Genomic DNA, 18,429 nt, shown 5'->3' on the forward strand with positions numbered 1-18,429 from the left:
GTTTAAATTCAATTTAAGATAATTCAACTCTGAGAAAGTAGATATATTCTTTTCTTTTCAACTAACGTAGAGAAAACCACCTCGCAGTCATCTTCCTCCTCGCCGCAGGGGGCGCAGCAGGCAAATCAAACGGCGACCTTCCCGTGACGCTGTTTCTGTGTAACACTTCCGGTGTAATGCAGCGGCAACGCAAGTGTGTTTTGTCAATTTCGTGACCTCAATAAGAGATATACTGAAGGAGCGGACCGATATCTGGACTACACACCGAGGCTCAGCGGGTCGCTGAAACAGGAATCTGCCATGGACATCCCCACTGCCCCCGAAGGTGAGCAGCCCGCCGCCGCGGCGGAGGGTCCCGTTGAACGGCCGCGAGCAGCTACCAGCTACCTCCCGAGCAGGCTAACGACAGTAACCACCGAATAGTTCACCTTTTTGTTTGTGTTTGCACCGGTTCACTGTGGAAGGAGGTGTTTTAAGACTTTTAGCGAGCTTTCAGCTGCTGGCTTTGAAGGAGATACTGAGACAACAATGTGTGAAAAACACAGCAATCCTCCTTTAACCGTCCCGATTCTGCCGCAAAAACTCTGTTCGCTGTTACAGATCTATGTACGTGTATTAATGCCGTGTTATTTCACATTTTCATGCACTACATATACATTTTTAATATATATCTTGTGTTGTATACAGTGACACGGGATGCTTCATTCAGATTGGTACAAAAGAGTTACACAAGCTCTTAGAGAGACTGGTGGAAATCAAGTTATCATCAAGTTCTTTTAACCAAAACAACAACAACAACAACAACAACAACAACAGCTCCCTGTCGTGTCTTTCTGTCCTTGGTGATTTCTGTCCTCGTGTTGTTCCCCTGCTGCAGATCAGGAGCTGCGGAACGTGATCGACAAGCTGGCCCAGTTTGTCGCTCGAAACGGACCCGAGTTTGAAAAGATGACCATGGAGAAACAGAAGGACAACCCCAAGTTCTCCTTCCTCTTCGGCGGAGAGTATTTCAGCTACTACAAGTGCAAGCTGGCCATGGAGCAACAGCAGCGTATGTAGTCAAAGGGACGGTCCACCGTCACGGCAGAATATGCACACAGATCTAATTATGATGCTGGAATTCATTTCATCTGAATCCAAGATGAGGATCTTTCCTATTTATTATAGAAATGTTCATAATCCGACCGTTCAGCTGGAGCAGCCCAGTAACGAACCGTTGGTTCGACCCTCCAACATCCTGTTGATCCTGTGTATTCTGGTGTACGGTGGAGTTTTCCTTTCGTTCACTCTGACCTACGTCATCGTCCTGACTTTCGGCAGCGGTTAGCTCTCACTGTCTGCTTCACATCAGCTGTGTTCTTCATCAGAGAAGCAGGATAATCAGACGCTGCCTCCAAATCGGCCACGTGGCGCCAGACGGTGCTGAACTGAACTGAATTCACTTTCTGTTTGAAGCAAGAAGAGGGCTGAGAAAGGAGCTGTGATGTGTTTAGAGCGCAGATTAAACTGTCCATAGTATTAACTAATCAAGTACCCACCAGTGGTATCAGTGCACCTTTCTCACTGCATGTCTAAGCAGAAGAGATGGAAGTGATCCGTTCAATAATGCCAACACTCGTTGTTGATGACATTAGTTTTACTTGTCCTCTTCCTGCTGCTAGTTCGTATTCATGTTAGCACATTCCCATGGGTTCATTGTCCAAACCAGCATAATGGGAGTTTTATTGGCATCAGACTTTTGTAAGCACATGAACAGAATAACAGGTGTATGAACACTGCAAACAATTCAGACCTGAAAACAACACGTTTCACACGACCTACTGTAACTGAATCCGAGTGGACCGTGTTGTACTGCCTCTGCCAACACTTACATCTGTGGAGAGATGCTTCAAAACGATGCTTCTGAAGGGACGTTCATTCAGAGATTAGATGGAAACAGACACACCTGTCAGGTCGTCTTCGACCCGCACGACCCTCCCCTCGTTCTTGTGTGGTATGAATTAAAACGACTCTGCAGGCTGTATGAAACCCGTCCTGTGGTCATCAAAGTAGGTTATTGTCAGAGGAAGTTTTATTTAGGCTTGTATCATCAAATTCAGGGAACATACAGGACAACACCCAGCGCAAAACAAAAAGCCCGGTCCTCAGCTTCATCTCTGAAACCTGGTGACATGAACTCATCTGTTGCTGTTAGCGTGGGCCCAACATGTCTGGCCCTCTTTGTTTGGGATATTATTTCTACCAGGAATAATGAATTTGGACTTTGTTGGTAAATCCAGCTGTGACTTTTTTCTGCGCAGTTTAATCATAACTGGCAGAAGTGATGATCAGAAACACAGAGATAAGACCAAATATCTGATATGTGCTTGATTTGGTCATTTGTATCATCTGTACCGCAAAAGCTGTGTGTGTGCGTTGTGTGTGTGTGTGTGTGTGTGTGTGTGTGTGTGTGTGTGTGTGTGTGTGTGTGTGTGTGTGTACACACCATTCAGTGTAGATGCCAGCAGGCCAGAGCTGAATGTATTATCCTGCGATAAATATAATGTTGTTGATGCAGAAACTCGGTACAGATGTCTCCGCAACATCTGTATGGTTCTGCACCGCGGCATTAATGAGCCCGGCCGTGTGAGTAACACCTGGGAGTTGATGAACAGGTGGTTATAGTCAGCTCAGACTTCCTGTATCTGTCTTACAACACATTTACTCTGAACACGTGAATGACGTGCACTATATTTTCCTGATCAATCCTTTGAACTGTGTGAAAACAAACAAAATATCGTTAACGACTCCCTCAAATCTGATGAGTCAGTCATTCACTGGTTAAACTGAGGTGAATCATGTAGCACGCACACAGTCCACCACCTCAGGCACGGATTCACTGCAACAATAGAAAGGTTTAAACTCTGGGAAGCAGAATTTGTTGTTAATCACAGGGTTTACTACAGAAATCAAAGTACCATTTTTATCCAAGTCCACACCAGTGAACATCAGGGAACATCAGGGAACATCAGGGAACACCAGGGAACACCAGTGAACATCAGGGAACACCAGGGAACACCAGAGAACACCAGTGAACATCAGGGAACACACCAGGGAACACCAGTGAACACCAGAGTGAACATCAGGGAACATCAGGGAACATCAGGGAACACCAGTGAACATCAGGGAACACCAGTGAACATCAGGGAACATCAGGGAACATCAGGGAACATCAGGGAACATTAGGGAACACAGGGGAACACCAGGGAACATCAGGGAACACCAGTGAACACCAGGGAACATCAGGGAACATCAGGGAACGTCAGGGAACTCTAGGGAACACCAGGGAACACTAGGGGACACTAGGGAACACCAGGGAACATCAGGGAACACTAGGGGACACCAGGGAACATCAGGGAACACTAGGGAACACCGGGGAACATCAGGGAACACTAGGGAACATCAGGGAACATCAGGGAATGTCAGGGAACTCTAGGGAACATCAGGGAACACCAGGGAACACTAGGGAACACCAGGGAACACGGGGGGACACCGGGGAACATCAGGGAACACTAGGGAACATCAGGGAACACCAGGGAACATCAGGGAACATCAGGGAACATCAGGGAATGTCAGGGAACTCTAGGGAACATCAGGGAACACCAGGGAACACCAGGGAACATCAGGGAACACCAGGGAACATCAGGGAACACTAGGGAACACCAGGGAACACGGGGGGACACCGGGGAACATCAGGGAACACCAGGGAACATCAGGGAACATCAGGGAACACTAGGGAACACCAGGGAACACCAGGGAACATCAGGGAACACTAGGGAACACCAGGGAACATTAGGGAACATCAGGGAACACCAGGGAATTTCGTTCCCATGTAATCAAATGTAATATTTTTCATGTCTGTCGCTGTCACGTTAGTTATCTAGTTATTATCAGCGTGTGTGTTTGGTAGCATTAGTGCTCACTGACACAAATTAAAATGTAGTTTATGAGGCTGTGAGCTAATTACCGTTATTGTTAGATAAATTAGTTCCCTCTGAAACCAATATTTAGAGATGGATTTAATTTATTTTAATATCAAACAGATGAACATGTCAGCCTGTTTTTAACAGACGTGTCTGTTTCTTGTCTGTTCAGCACAACAGCAGCATGTTTTTCTGTTTATTACAGGTTGTGGAGTTTCAGCTCTTTAGTCAGTGAAAACTAAAGTTTGCTTTTCTCCACTCAGATCCCTCTACCCACGATGGGGAGGAGTATAAATCTGAAGGTATTTACTTGGACCCAGATCTGTCAGATGAACTCAGACTTCCAGTCGGAACGTCCTCTTTTGATTTTGCACATTTTGCTGGACATCATCACGTCTGTGCTCGAAAGCCTTTTGGTTTGTTTTCAGTTGCATTCTTCATGTTTGTGTGGTTTTCTTTCTGAGTCTGTGTTGTGTTGGTGTTTCCAAGCTTGATTATATCTTCATGACAGCGCTGACTAAAATATGCTTAATGTTCCACGTTGAAGCTGCCAGGTTTGATGGGACAAACAGATGAAGGACTCACTGCCTCATGTGTTTGTCTCTGTGGGTGAGAGGCTGCACGATTTCACACATACAAGTACTGAGTTCACTAATGTCTGCGTTACTGTTGTGGCCCCATTATCCTTTTTACTTTTCACTAACTACGATGTTACTACAAGTACTCAGTGCTGTAATATCACACTGATATCATCACATCAAGTATGAGAAGCTTAGTGTGATGTCACAAAACCTCATCATACTGTACATGTATGATCCCCAACTCATTATTGATTTACTTCTTATTTTGAAGCCCACCTCTTTACCAGAGGCAGCTTTCCAATTGTTGCTATGATCATTAATTTTTGAGCATTTATCAGCTCAGTTGATATTTCTCGGCTGCAGAGCAACAGTTGGGCTGCCCTCTAATTGTCTGTCACTAAGTTATGACATTGTTTGGCCAAATGCTGCGACTTCCTGGATCTGTTTCAGAATAAAAGCCCTCCAGTGTTTCATACAGCCTTTTGTACTTGCTGCTTGGTCTTGAGTTTTAGACCAGGGACTCTTGTCTGACATGAAACAGTTTTGTTGACTGTAAATATTTGGGTGTAATCGTGCAGCCCACCTGTATTAAACTATTCTGATGTTTCTCTTCTATGTTCACAAACCTTGGTGCTTCAGCTCTTGACTGATTTTTAGTGATGCCAGCGTGTTTCCTTTCAGCAGCAGCTGTTTGTGCATTAGTTAGATAGTTAGTTAGGAGCAATAGCAAAGGTTAGAGTTGATGCTGTCTGCATGTCTTAAATTGAATTCACTCTTCTGCTTGGTTCCTGAAACCTGGATCTGGTCGCTGAATGTAAGCCATATATTATTTGACCTTTAGAGCTCACTTAGATCGAAGCAGATATGAGGAAACAAACAACACAATATGTGCGTAAACATGATGTATAAAATCCTGTGTGGTCTTTGGTCACAGTGTGAACACACATCCTCAGGCAGAAAATCCAAAATGTGTCAAATCTACAGACCTCTTTAACCTCTTGCTGTTTTCCTCCTGTTGTTGTTGCAGATCTGTACAACCCGGGAGCCAAAGACGTGGTCGACATCCCTCCTCCACTGATGCCCATGATCGCCCCGCCTTCCATTCCTCCGCCTGCGGCGCCCCCTATCGATGAGCTCATCCAACAGAGCCAGTGGAATCTGCAGCAGCAGGAGCAGCACCTGCACACGCTCAGACAGGTAGAGAACAGGAAGGCATGAATACATGAAGGACGGAGGACGTCCTGCCTCAGGGATGTCTGATGTTATTTAAAGATCGTGTTTACACGTGAGGGAGCAGCTTAAAAAAGGATGACCTGTAATATTGTCTCACTGCAGGAACAAGTGACCGCCGCCATCACTTTGGCCATGGAGCAGCAGACCCAGAAGCTGCTGCTGGAAACTCAGCTGGACATCACCGAGTTTGACAACCTGCTGCAGCCCATCATCGACACGTGCACCAAAGATGCCATCTCTGTAAGCCCGTCGTCATGGAGATTCACTTTAACGTCCAGAAAAATCTGTACATCTCACTCGTGCGTCTGTCCTCCTCTCAGGCCGGTAAGAACTGGATGTTCAACAACGCCAAGACTCCACCGCACTGCGAGCTGATGACATCACACCTTCGCAACCGCATCACAGCTGATGGAGCGCACTTTGAGCTCCGCCTACACCTCATCTATTTAACCAATGACGTCCTCCATCACTGGTACGTGAACCTGAATTCATTCAGAAACCAATTTCAGAGTACACGCCTGCACAAGTGTGAAGAGCACTTAGTTTGTCTCTAGTCATATTACATGTTGATCTACTGTAGATTAATAGACTTTGAAGTTTTTTATTTGATTGCAAATTGTAGAATGTATGAAATGTATAGAAGGTACAATGAACCTGCTGGAGTTAAACATCTGGATCCAAACCACATGTGGAGGTTTGAAATGTGATTCCAGTCTGATTTCTGCAGATGCGGCTCAGATCGGGTTTCTTGTGTCACAACCAACGTCACACGGTGACGACGTCATTTTCAGAGCGACAGAGTGAGCAGAAGCTACGCTACTGCTAACAGAGATATCAGGAAGTGATTATTCTCGCGCTGCAGAGGACAACGATAACAACAGTCCACGGAAAACAGCCAAGATAAACTGTCTACTGCATCTTCCTTGTTGGAAAACGGCGTCACCAGCGTAGCTGCACGTACATCATTATCATAGCAACCCATGCAGATAGGGTTGGTGATGTCGGGACACACCGAATCTCATCTGTTCACTTGCAAATAACAGTCTTAAAGATCTGATTTGAACGTAGTCTAATATCGAGCAGTCTGTCATGAAAACATTAAACTCAACGATTTAAAAAAACAAAAACATATCAACCAAAAATGGCCACCTCCTGCTTCAGCTTCTCCAGCTTCCTTTTCTCTGTTTTACGCTGGTGTAAAGTGAATATCTTTGGCCTGTTTGAAAACATCCACCTCATCAAATGATCTGTTGACCGGTGTGGAAATATAGCACTGGTACAACACTAAAACTAACCATTAGCTGAGTCATGGTCTGATTATGAATCAGTTCTTCTATAAAGAAGGTGATGTGGCTTTTTAAAACAGATATTCCTCTTTGTAAAGTGCTGTGTGTTGACATGTTCTCTCCCAGCCAGCGGAAGCAGCAGAAGGACTTGTTGGCGGCGCTGCAGAAGGTTGTTGTTCCCATCTACTGCACCAGTTTTCTGGCTGTGGAGGAAGAGAAGCAGCAGAAGATCACCAGGGTAAACACCAGCACTCCTCTCACAGCTCCAAGACACGAGGCAAATATCAGCGTCGTCAACTCTTTACAGATTAGAGGATAATTATAAAAACATATTCACATAAATCTGTCAGTTTGAAGGGCTTCCTGATGCCTGATGTGGTACATAATGTAATAAATATAATCAAAGTCAGACTGGATCCTCAGTGCCATACCACATACTGCATGTCAGCAAACAGTGCTGCAGTCTGGTAGTCATTCATACAATAATATGAATAAAGGTCCCTTGTTCTTCTCTTCATTTATGAAATTGGAATTCTGGAGATGATTTGTTCTGTTTCTCTTGCCCCCCCCCGGTTCTCAGTTGTTGCAGCTTTGGGAGAAGAACGGGTACTTTGACGAGGAGACCATTCAGCAGCTCCAGAATCCAGCGTTGGGCCTCGGCCAGTATCAGGTGAGTGGAACAAGGCTGAAAGGTGTCATTTGTAAGAATTGAATCACACCTTTAAATACCACTTACGGTAGCGTATAGGCAAATTCAAATCCAGCCCCTATCTGACTGTATAAAAGTGGATGTTGCTTCCGGCTCTAAAAAAAATAAGGCCAATGTAGAAGTGTCTTAAGCTGCAATACCAACGAGGGCCACGAGAGGTCGGCTCCAAAAAGCCTCCGGCTCCATAGACTCCCATTCAACTTCTATCATCAACTTCTCAGCCATTGAAATTAGTTTTCTGGAGGTCCATCTGAAAAGAATCCCTCATTCATTAGAAAAGAAGATTCAAGAAGACCTGTTTTTGGGGGTGTGTCTGTTTGATTGACAGGCCTGTGGTGCAGTCAGGTTACAGCTATCGGTGGGCGGGACGTAGTATCGTCAGGTTTCCAATCAGATCAGTCAGATCCACCTCTCATTTGATAGACTGTTTTTGTGGACACATGACGGAATTAGAGGTTTGTATGTAACATGTATGATTATTTGACTTTACTCTGTGTTGTACAATTTCAGGAACTGTGGAAAAAAACAAAGTTTTACAGATTGATAATAGCGAAAGAAAATAATTTCAAAACAAGAAAGAAATGCAGTCAAAGAACTATGGGAATGAGTTGATATTTACCATAAATAATAAATGAATATAAAACACCTCAGCTGCATGTCAGTGCTGCATTGCTCTTTATATGATGATGTTTGGCGAGTAAATATACAGTAAAACAGTTGGTTGTGTTCAGGCATGAGGAGTGAGGGGAAGAATATCAAGGCAGATCTGATGGGGGACAGATTTCAATGTAACACCAGCTCTTGGAGTTTCTGCAGTTTGGTAGAATTTACACGTTCTTGTCCTGCTGTTAGTGAATAGTTGTTTTGTTTTTTATAACTGATGATTGTAAAGGTGGATCATATGAAACCAGAACTGCATAGGTAAAAAAATAAGTCAATCAGTCAAGCCTGTAGTTTACGTTGTTGCGGCCCTACAGCAACTCGCTATCACTCCTTGTGGTACAAAGTGGTATTACAAGATAGGACAGCTGGCTGGTCAACACTGCTATTTCTTCACCTTCTGTGGATATTTTTAGTTGATTTTAAATATCTTACAGATTGTATCTTTAAGGCTCTAATTTGCTGGCACAAAGCCAGAGGCGGTGCAAACACCGGTTTTATTCTTAGTTTTTTTTCTCCGCCACTAGTCTGTTTGCATGCCTGTCTGCTGGTTTTCTTGTGTTTACAAGATAAGTGCATCAAAATGTAATTTTAGATATGATGCGAAAGCACAGGTCCTGGTTGAGAAACATCTGGCTCCAGCCATCCACCCTCACCTTGTGGCTCCTGTGGTCTGTTGGGTGGACAGTAACTTATTTCTGTCTCAGTCCCTCTTTTCACCTGCTGCCATACCATAATTGGTCCTTTATGAATCTCTCCTCCACGTTGAGACAGCAGCACCTGTTCTGTGTCAATGCTTTTGTTCACTGACACTACAAAATTGTTGTGGTTTGCCGTTTCATGTGTTTTACTGGTGTTAGAACCCCATTTCAGAAAAATAATGGCCTTGGTAGTTTTAATTTTATTCATAGCAATCACACTGTGGAAGTCTCATGTTTAAAACACCCTTGTTTTCTCTCTCAGGCGTCCCTGATAACAGAGTACGCTGCGGTGGTGCAGCCCATCCAGCTGGCCTTCCAGCAGCAGATCCAGGTTCTGAAGACTCAGCATGACGAGTTTGTTGTCAGTCTGAAGCAGCAGCAGCAGCCGGCCGCTGCCCCCGTCGGACAGCTGTCTACCCCGGAGCCTGAAAAGGCCCCACCGATGATGACACAAGCAGGTGAGCAGAGACACACTCCACAAAACCAGAAGCAACAAAACTCTAAATGTTCAGGTACCACAGTCACACTCAGCCACGTGATAGTTACGTACAACCGCAGGGTAATTTTAACTCTGCAGTTCTGGGAGAGTTTCCATCTTGAAAAGTTTGGCCTCGTAGGTTTGTATCTTGCTCCACATGCTCGTATGTTGTAATGTGTATGTTTTGTGTGTAGGAGACGTGAAGCCTCCCATGTCAGGTCCCCCTCCAGGGGAGTTTGATGGAGCTTCATCCAGACCACAGGACCCCAGCAACCCCAGCGCACCTTCAGACCTCCCCTCCAACAAGCCTGGATGGTATGACCCCCAACACATGGGCCCCTGGAACCCCAACCAGCCGGTAAGGGTGTGTGTGTGTGTGTGTGTGTGTGTGTGTGTGTGTGTGTGTGTGTGTGTGTGTGTGTGTGTGTGTGTGTGTGTGTGTGTGTGTGTGTGTGTGTGTGTGTGTGTGTGTGTGTGTGTGTGTGTGAGTGCGTGCGTGCGTGCGTGCTGTAGGTTGTTGCAGATGATCTCATCAGTGTAAACAGCAGGTACAATCCAGCACCTCGACACTTGACTCTTGAGAAGTTTTTTGGGATCTTTCCAACCATCAACCATCAGTGATGTCATCATCCATCAGTGATGTCATCGTTGGTTTGTGAACGTTATGAAACCTCCAGTTCAGATTCTGTCGGAGCGGTTTGGAGCAGGAAGTGACCATATTTGGACGAGCTGGGGGGGGAGCCAGAGGTGGATCTGATTGATCTGATTGGAAACCTGACGATACTACGTCCCGCCCACCGATAGCTATAACCTGACTGCACCACAGGCCTGTCAATCAAACAGACACGCCCCCAAAAACAGGTCTTCTTGAATCTTCTTTTCTAATGAATGAGGGATTATTTTCAGATGGACCTCCACACGAGCAGTAGATAACACCAGAGGGAGGTGGTGTACTCTGAGAAGTCTCCTGTGGTACCCCGGCGGGTCAAAACCGATACAAGGAGACTTCTGACGGTGGATAAAAATGTCCAGCTATTTAACCTGCATCTGACATTATACCAAGTACTCCGAGGTAGTGCCTCGGTATATATATCAGAGAGACAGACCGTTTGAAATCAACCAAATTGATAGCCTGCAGTATGAGTAGACCATGTGTCATTAATCTGGTTTAAATGACCCACACATTCAAAGGAGCCTCATGGCATCCAACAGGAGCGATTCACATCCCTGAGTTCTGTTGCCCTGGGAAACCATCATCCCTCTGTGTAAGTTTATATCACAGAGATTTGATATCCTGAGCTACGCAGTGCAGCAAAAGAGAAGAAAAGGGATTCAGCTGACGAAGTGTAAGTCTCTTCATGGCCTTTTTTTTTTATTTATTTATTGAGGATTCACATCATTGATGTTTAGGGGGGGTGGCCTGAGTCTGGCCCCGCCTCCAACACCATCCCGCTATCTACTGATAGGCCTCTCCCCCTCTCTGGGTTTTTGCATTGTATGAGGGTGGATCAGAAAGTTCACAGACTGATGCTGTCACTCACAGAGGTGACAGCTTGTCTGTCCTTCATGCACATGGCTGTGCTGGGCGTCGTTCTGTCGTGACCTCTCGCTGACCCTCTCTGACTTCTGTCCCCCCCAGCCTCCATTTGACCCCAACCAGCCTCCCCCTCCCTGCCCTCCTTGGAACAGCCACGAGGGGATTTGGAACGAGCAGAGGGACCCGGGGAACTGGAGCGGAGGTCCTCCTCGTGAAGGAGGTCCCTGGAGCGGTCCAGGTGGGTCTGACCCAGGCCCTCCATCTTGGAACTCCTATGAACAACAACCGCCATGGGGGAACCAGCCAGACCAGCCTCCCTGGGGTCAGAGGGAGCCCCCATTTCCTCCACGCATGCAGGCATGTGGCAGATGATTACTTTGATTTGATTTCTTTTATGAGTTCTCTGCATTTGTGATGACAGTTGATTGTTGTCTGGAGTTTCTTGTCTGTCGCAGCAAGGATGTAATTTTCCTGCTTTTTCTAACTTTTACTTTCTGTAGAGACCTCCCCATTTCAGAGGGCCCTTCCCCCCCCACCAGCAGCCCCCTCCTTTCAACCAGCCCCCTCCACCACCACACAATTTTGGCCGCTTCCCCCCACGCTTTATGCAAGAAGACTTTCCTCCCAGACACCACTATGACCGACCGCCGTACGCTCCACATCGCTTTGACTACGCTCAGGGAGAATTTCCTGGAGGTCAGTGCAGAGGCTCAAAGTGAAAGATCCTAGAGTTGTGTTTCATTTCGTTTTCTTGTGTGATTTACCGATATCCTCGTGTGTTCACAGACATTCCAGGTCCTCCTCCCCACCACCATCCCAACCAAAGGCTGCCTCCTCCAGGGATGGGAACTGAACATCCTCCCTGGGGTGGAGGAGGCCAGCACCCTGACTTTGGCCCACCCCCACATGGCTTCAACGGCCATTCACCTCAGATGCGTCACCGGCAGCATCCGGTCCAAGACGACCCCAGCCTGGTGCCCAACGTCCCCTACTTTGACCTGCCGGCTGGTCTCATGGCTCCGTTGGTCAAAGTAAGTCATCTGTTTCTGACTGTGGGACAAGGACATGAAAATAATGTTGTCAGTCATTATGGGCTAAAAAATATCAGAATACTTCACTTAGTCATGGATTCACTTCTTAAAACAGCTCAAAAACAGACTAAATAACACCGCCAGTTCTTTATGGTAAGTGCCAAATACAGCTGCAGTTTTTGGACACGATGGTCACCGTACCAGAGATGTGGTGAATGTACCGATGCCACTATATTTCCACGACTCTTTATATCAAATTCAATACATGAACAAATCTATCAATTAAATAGAGTTTGAATTAACCCTTCTGTTAAAAGAAGCTGCTGGTCCCTGACCCAGCTCACTTCATTGGCTATCATTATAATAGTCCTTCAAATATAAAAACCGGCGCCTGGTTGTAAAGCGTTCCTTCAGAAGAGGTCGTGCTCATAAAAGCTGTCTCACCTGCCACAACAAAAACATGAGCAGAAGAAGAACACGTTGGTCGTCATGGTGTCCCGGTTAGACACACAGTGACCCAGAACAGTGAAACCTGCATGTCCACTGACCCTCCTTCATCTGTCCACTGCACAGCTCGAGGACTGTGACTATAAACCTCTGGACCCCAAGGACATCCGGCTGCCCCCTCCCATGCCGCCTAGTGACCGTCTGCTGGCTGCTGTGGAGGCTTTCTACAGCCCTCCATCCCACGATCGGCCCAGGAACAGGTACACACACCTCAGCTGTGTATGCAAGACAAACTGAACTGAGATTTAAACTGGGATGACATCATGTTTACCAGCAGGCCACTCAAAGGGACATTTTTGCAGCTTGTCTTAAGTGTTGATTATAAATGTGCAGTGTTTCTGTACTGAGAGAGAAAACAGAGTATTCCTGCCTACATGTACCAGGATGCATTGCACGCTGCTTCTGTCCAAACCTCAAATCCTTCATGTTGTTTGGAAAGTTTCTCCCTCTGCAGGAGCCATTCAATAAAAGAACAAACAGGAAGCAGCCAGACGATACTGTTTGCTTATTATTGATCAGGAAGCTCCAAGTACTGAGCAGATACTGTAACGTGAGCAGCTATCAGACACTATGTCCCTGTTCATCCACAAAAAAGTGGATTTATGAATTCCTTTTAACTCTTGTCAGCTGACTGAAGGAGACACACTGAAAGAGATGAAAAGGTCTTTTTTGGACAGAATCCTGTTTGATTTTCATGAATGGTCATATGAAGAGTTGGCTGTTGACAGCACATGTAACACATATCAGACCAGTTTCAAAACCTTCAAATACAAATCCCTCTAAATCCCTTAAAATGAACAATTCAGAGGACACATGACCCAAAAATGAGGTGTTCTCACCTACACCTGTCAGTTTTAACCATGTGGTCACTGGTGGATTAAAATGTGTGCTCGGTTCCTCCTCCAGTGAAGGCTGGGAGCAGAACGGCCTGTACGAGTTCTTCAGGGCCAAGATGAGAGCCAGGAGGAAAAAGGGACAGGAGAAACGCAACAGGTGAGCCTCCTCTTCATCAGGATCTCCTCTGGTTTCACTCCTAGTCAGAACCCATGCTGTCTTTGGACTGTGTGGTTGCCTGTCTCAAGTTCTGGTGTACAACGGTATGTTGTGTTGAAGGATGGAGTCCCCTGAGCCATGTTTATTGATGTGCCTTTTGACCTCCTGACTCCCTCTGTGATCCGTTCTCGCAGCGCTCGTGGAGGCAGCCGCTCCAGGAGTCACTCCCGCAGCCGAGGGAGGTCGTCGTCCCGCTCCAGCTCTCGCTCCTCCAAGTCCTCCAGATCACGGTCCCGCTCATCTCGCTCCCGCTCCCGCAGCCGCTCCCGCTCCTACTCACGCTCCAGGTCTACACACACGCACACGCGCACACACGCACACACACATCTCACACGCACACACACGCGCACACACACACGCGCACACACACACACACACACACACACACACACACACACACACACACACACACACACACACACACACACACACACATCTCACACGCACACACACACGCGCGCACACACACGCGCGCACACACACGCGCACACACACACACACACACACATCTCACACGCACACACACACGCACACGCACACACACGCACACACACACACGCACGCACACACACACACACACACACACACACACACGCACACACACACACACACACACACCTCCCAGCTGACACCGATGGATGACTGAAGCTGCTCCCATGCTTTCAGATTCAGTGGTTTCAGACGCCGTTCTTCCACAAACCCTCCTGCTGTGTTTCAGGAGCCTCTGTAGGCTCAGATCCTTCCGTCCTAACGTGCTGTGTTCTCACCCTCTTCAGGTCCAGGAGTCGATCCAGGTCCTCTCGGAGTCGCTCCGGCTCCAGATCCAGATCCCACTCGCGTTCGCCCACCAAGCGACGCCGTGGCGCCAAATCCCGGAGCTCCTCCCCTCCGTAAGTTCCCTGTGGTGAGCTTCTTTTCCCCCCAAGTTGTTCTTTATGGTTTGTATGGTAGAGATTCACCCTCTCCTGCTCTCTGCAGCTCTGCAGCAGCGGTGGGCGCCACGCCCTCCAAACTGCCTGCAGATAACCGGCTCGGGGAGGAGAACAAGGGCCATCAGCTGCTCATGAAGATGGGTATGCTCTTTTTTTATTTCATAATAGTTTTTAATGTCCTGAAACGACTTCATGTATCCTCAGACTGTTCTTTTCTGTCCTGTCCGCTGCAGGTTGGAGCGGTTCAGGAGGTTTGGGGGCCAAAGAACAGGGCATCCAGGACCCCATCAAAGGAGGAGACATCCGGGATAAGTGGGACCAGTACAAAGGGGTGGGGGTCTCACTGGACGACCCCTACGAGAACTATCGCAGGAACAAGAGCTACAACTTTGTTGCCCGCATGAAGGCGAGAGAGGAAGGTAATAATAATACAATGGAGGGGGCGCTTTCACGTCATTATTGGCACGACAGTGATGCAGTCAGGACGCTGAGGTCAACGAGCATTACGATTATACAAGTTACCATCGAAATAAATCAGTCTCCAACTGAATAAATACAGAACATAGAAACACTAAACTGATCAGCTAGCTCAGTCTGGTTGGAACAAAGATATCTGAGGAACAAAGATATCTGAGGAACAAAGATATCTGATGAACAAAGATATCTGAGGAACAAAGTGATGTCATGATGATTTGAGCACGTTACAAATGTTCAGTTGACCAACCAGATCTCTGGGTTGAACAAGATTTCACGGATTTAATTTTAATGAAACACGATTAGATCATAAAAACTCTGAAAAAAAATTAACTCTGATTCTTCTTTCTTTTCTTGATTCAGTCAACCGGGAGCCGCAGGAAACTCCTCCTACTGAGTGATGTCATCACACCCCTCATCGCCCCCCCAACCACCTCCACCAAGGATCTGACTTTCACTGCTCTCCATCCCGGACTCTGCTCACTTTCCCGAATCCTCTCCTCTCCTCCCAGAAACCAGGATCACGATGAGAAGCGGTGACGCCGGTCAGCGTGCAGCGACCCGACGGAACCGCCAGCACGAACCCTCGTAAACACACAAGTCCAACAGGACTCTGAATTCAGTCGAGTCTCAGTCAGACGTACCTCAACATGTTGGAGAGCTACAGCAGAAATGAGACAAATGATGGAAGATGAGCGGCAGAAAACAGGGAGAGCTCTGAAATCCCAGCAGTGCTTTTCAACGTTTAAATTGTGCCGAATGAGGAAGTGTGTTAGATTAGTTTGACTCGGGTTCAATCAGTTATTTCATTCTTCTTTGTTCAGTTGCTCCGTTAAAGGATTAGTTCACCCACGTGAAAAAACACATCTTATTTGCATCTCCAGAAACTGTTTTCTTTGAAGAGGATTTAGAAAGTGACTCCTTTATAAAACTCAACCACCCAGCGTGGTAGGTGGAGGCCTCACCTCACTGGGAGGAAGAGGAACACATGATTCGTCTGCCTGAGCCTTAAAGTAGAACAAAAGCTTCTCTTTTGAACCTGGTTGGTTTTAACTTCCTATTGTCTGAATTTTTCATGTAATATTTTCTGTTGAGAAACGTCAGTCTGTCTTTTAGTTGTAGAATCAAAACAAAAAAACCCACAAAGCAAAAGTCAAACATTGGAAATCAGACAGAGACACCGTCAACAAATAAACACCTCCGACTCACTCATGGGCCTCTTCTGTTCATGACTCCTGTTTGTCTCCACAGCGCCTCCAGTTCATCCATCAGAGTCGTTTTTTTCTTCTTTCATGTTTGCAGACATGAAAGAAAACAAACAAAAGAATGAAAAGTTTGAAATTATGAAAATAAAAATACATCACAATTCTTCCTCACTGTTCAAACCTTCCAACTTTCTCCTGTCGTTTCCTCCTATGTTGATAAAATATCTCGTGTCTCTGACAAATGTCTGACGAGAAGAAATCGTGCAGTGATGATGTTTTATGTCCAAAAGGTCAAAGGTCAGCTTCACTGTGTCTTGGTGTCCGCCTCGACACGGCTGATTGTTTAGATCTTCTGTGACACGTCCACCTTCTACAGCCTGTAGCCTCTGGACACAACATCGCCTGTTGTCATGGCAATGAGTTTGTGTTCTATCAGAATGAGCTTTATTGGACAAATTGCTTCAAAGTCTTCACTGCATGTATTATATGAGTCTGGAGGAAGGAAGTTTAACATTCACACACAATTTGGAAATCACTGAACACCTTTCATGTGTGGTGAGTTGTGCGTCATTCACGTTGCTGTCAGAGTTCATGTCCATAAAAATAACAACTTTACTGTAACACGTTCCATCAGTGAGACTCACCAGTGATGTGATCTGGGTTTTTACACAACATCCACAGCAGCTGAAGTTCAGTGAGTTGCTGCTGTTTGCAGGAGTCGTTCCTCTGAGATGATGAACCTGCAGCTTCATACAGCAGCAGGTTCCAGAGGAGCGTCTCCACAGCAGGAACTTCCTGAATAAGGATACTTCTGATTATAAATGATGAGAGCTGAGTGATCAGGATCAATGTGGAGCTGCTCCTCTTCCTCCCAGACAGGTGAGCTGTCACAGTTGATCAGCTGCAGGTTATGTAGTCATGGTGTTTTATGGATGAACTTCCTGCAGCCCGTCAGACCATTCAAATCAAACAGCAGGAGGAAGTCCCGGTGCTGTGGAAGACGTCCTGTCTGGTTCCTGTCCCCAAGAAGACGACTCCATCTGGCCTCAACGACTACCGACCGGTTGCCCTCACATCTCATGTGATGAAGGTGCTGGAGAGGCTGGTCTTGACCCACCTCAGGCCGCTGGTGAAATCTTCACTGGACTCTCTGCAATTTGCGTACCAGCCTCATGTGGGAGTGGACGACGCCATCATCTACCTGCTGCAACGAGCTCAGTCTCACCTGGATGGAACCGGAGACTCTGTGAGAATCACTTTCTTTGATTTCTCCAGTGCATTCAACACCATCCAACCACTGCTGCTGAGTGAGAAGCTGCAGGTGGTGGGGGGGTGGAGGGGGTGGACACGTCCACCGTCTCCTGGATCACTGACTACCTGACAGACAGACCACAGTTTGTCCGTCTGGGCAGTGTGCTGTCTGATACGGTGGTCGGTGGTACTGGAGCTCCTCAGGGAACTGTTCTGTCTCCTTCCTGTTCACCTTCTACACCACTGACTTCCAGAACAACTCAGAGTCAAGACATCTGCAGAAGTTCTCTGATGACTCTGCAGTGGACGGTGTATAAGGGATGGACGGGAGGAGGAGTCAGTGGACGGTGTATAAGGGATGGACGGGAGGAGGAGTCAGTGGACGGTGTATAAGGGATGGACGGGAGGAGGAGTCAGTGGGGGAGCAGCATTGGAGCCGGAGACACCAACAGACTTAACAAACTGGTTCAGAAGGCCGGCTCCATCATCGGCTACAAACTGGACAGTCTGGAAAAGGTGGTGGAGAGGAGGACGCTGAGGAAACTATTGTCCATGTTGGATAATCCTGACCACCCTCTCCACCTGCTGCAGGGACAGAGGAGGACGTTCTCCAAAAGATTCCTCCAGCTGCTGTCACAAGGACAGATACAGGAGATCATTCCTGATACAGGAGATGGTTCCCGATGCAGGAGACGGTTCCTGCCCACTGCAATCAGACTGTACAATAAATCACCTTTGGCAAAACAATAACTCCCTTGCACTGCTGTTTTGTATGTTATTTTGTTCTAATCCATTGCACTGTTGTTTAGTTTAGTTTATTTCATATTAT

General features: G+C 46.7%; 1 protein-coding gene across 2 annotated transcripts; it reads left to right on the top strand.

Annotated features, from left to right (window-relative positions):
* Window positions 1-167: 167 nt before the first annotated feature.
* cherp (calcium homeostasis endoplasmic reticulum protein) lies at window positions 168-16,354 on the top strand. 2 transcript variants are annotated; one of them, XM_069151039.1, is made up of 20 exons: window positions 168-325; window positions 878-1,051; window positions 4,226-4,264; window positions 5,571-5,740; window positions 5,879-6,016; window positions 6,097-6,248; window positions 7,189-7,300; window positions 7,643-7,732; window positions 9,395-9,590; window positions 9,805-9,968; window positions 11,250-11,504; window positions 11,648-11,843; window positions 11,934-12,178; window positions 12,752-12,885; window positions 13,592-13,678; window positions 13,873-14,025; window positions 14,515-14,628; window positions 14,717-14,811; window positions 14,904-15,089; window positions 15,508-16,354. In XM_069151039.1, the coding sequence occupies exons 1-20, from the start codon at window positions 301-303 to the stop codon at window positions 15,543-15,545; spliced, it is 2,763 nt and encodes a 920-aa protein (XP_069007140.1). In that variant the 5' UTR covers window positions 168-300; the 3' UTR covers window positions 15,546-16,354. The 2 variants fall into 2 exon arrangements, with proteins under 2 accessions (XP_069007140.1, XP_069007141.1); XM_069151040.1 differs by lacking the exon at window positions 4,226-4,264.
* Window positions 16,355-18,429: the final 2,075 nt, after the last annotated feature.

The sequence above is a fragment of the Embiotoca jacksoni genome, unplaced genomic scaffold (assembly GCF_022577435.1).
Source record: "Embiotoca jacksoni isolate LCO1_2020_lvr unplaced genomic scaffold, fEmbJac1.0.p SCAF_16, whole genome shotgun sequence".
Taxonomy (NCBI): Eukaryota; Metazoa; Chordata; class Actinopteri; family Embiotocidae; genus Embiotoca; species Embiotoca jacksoni.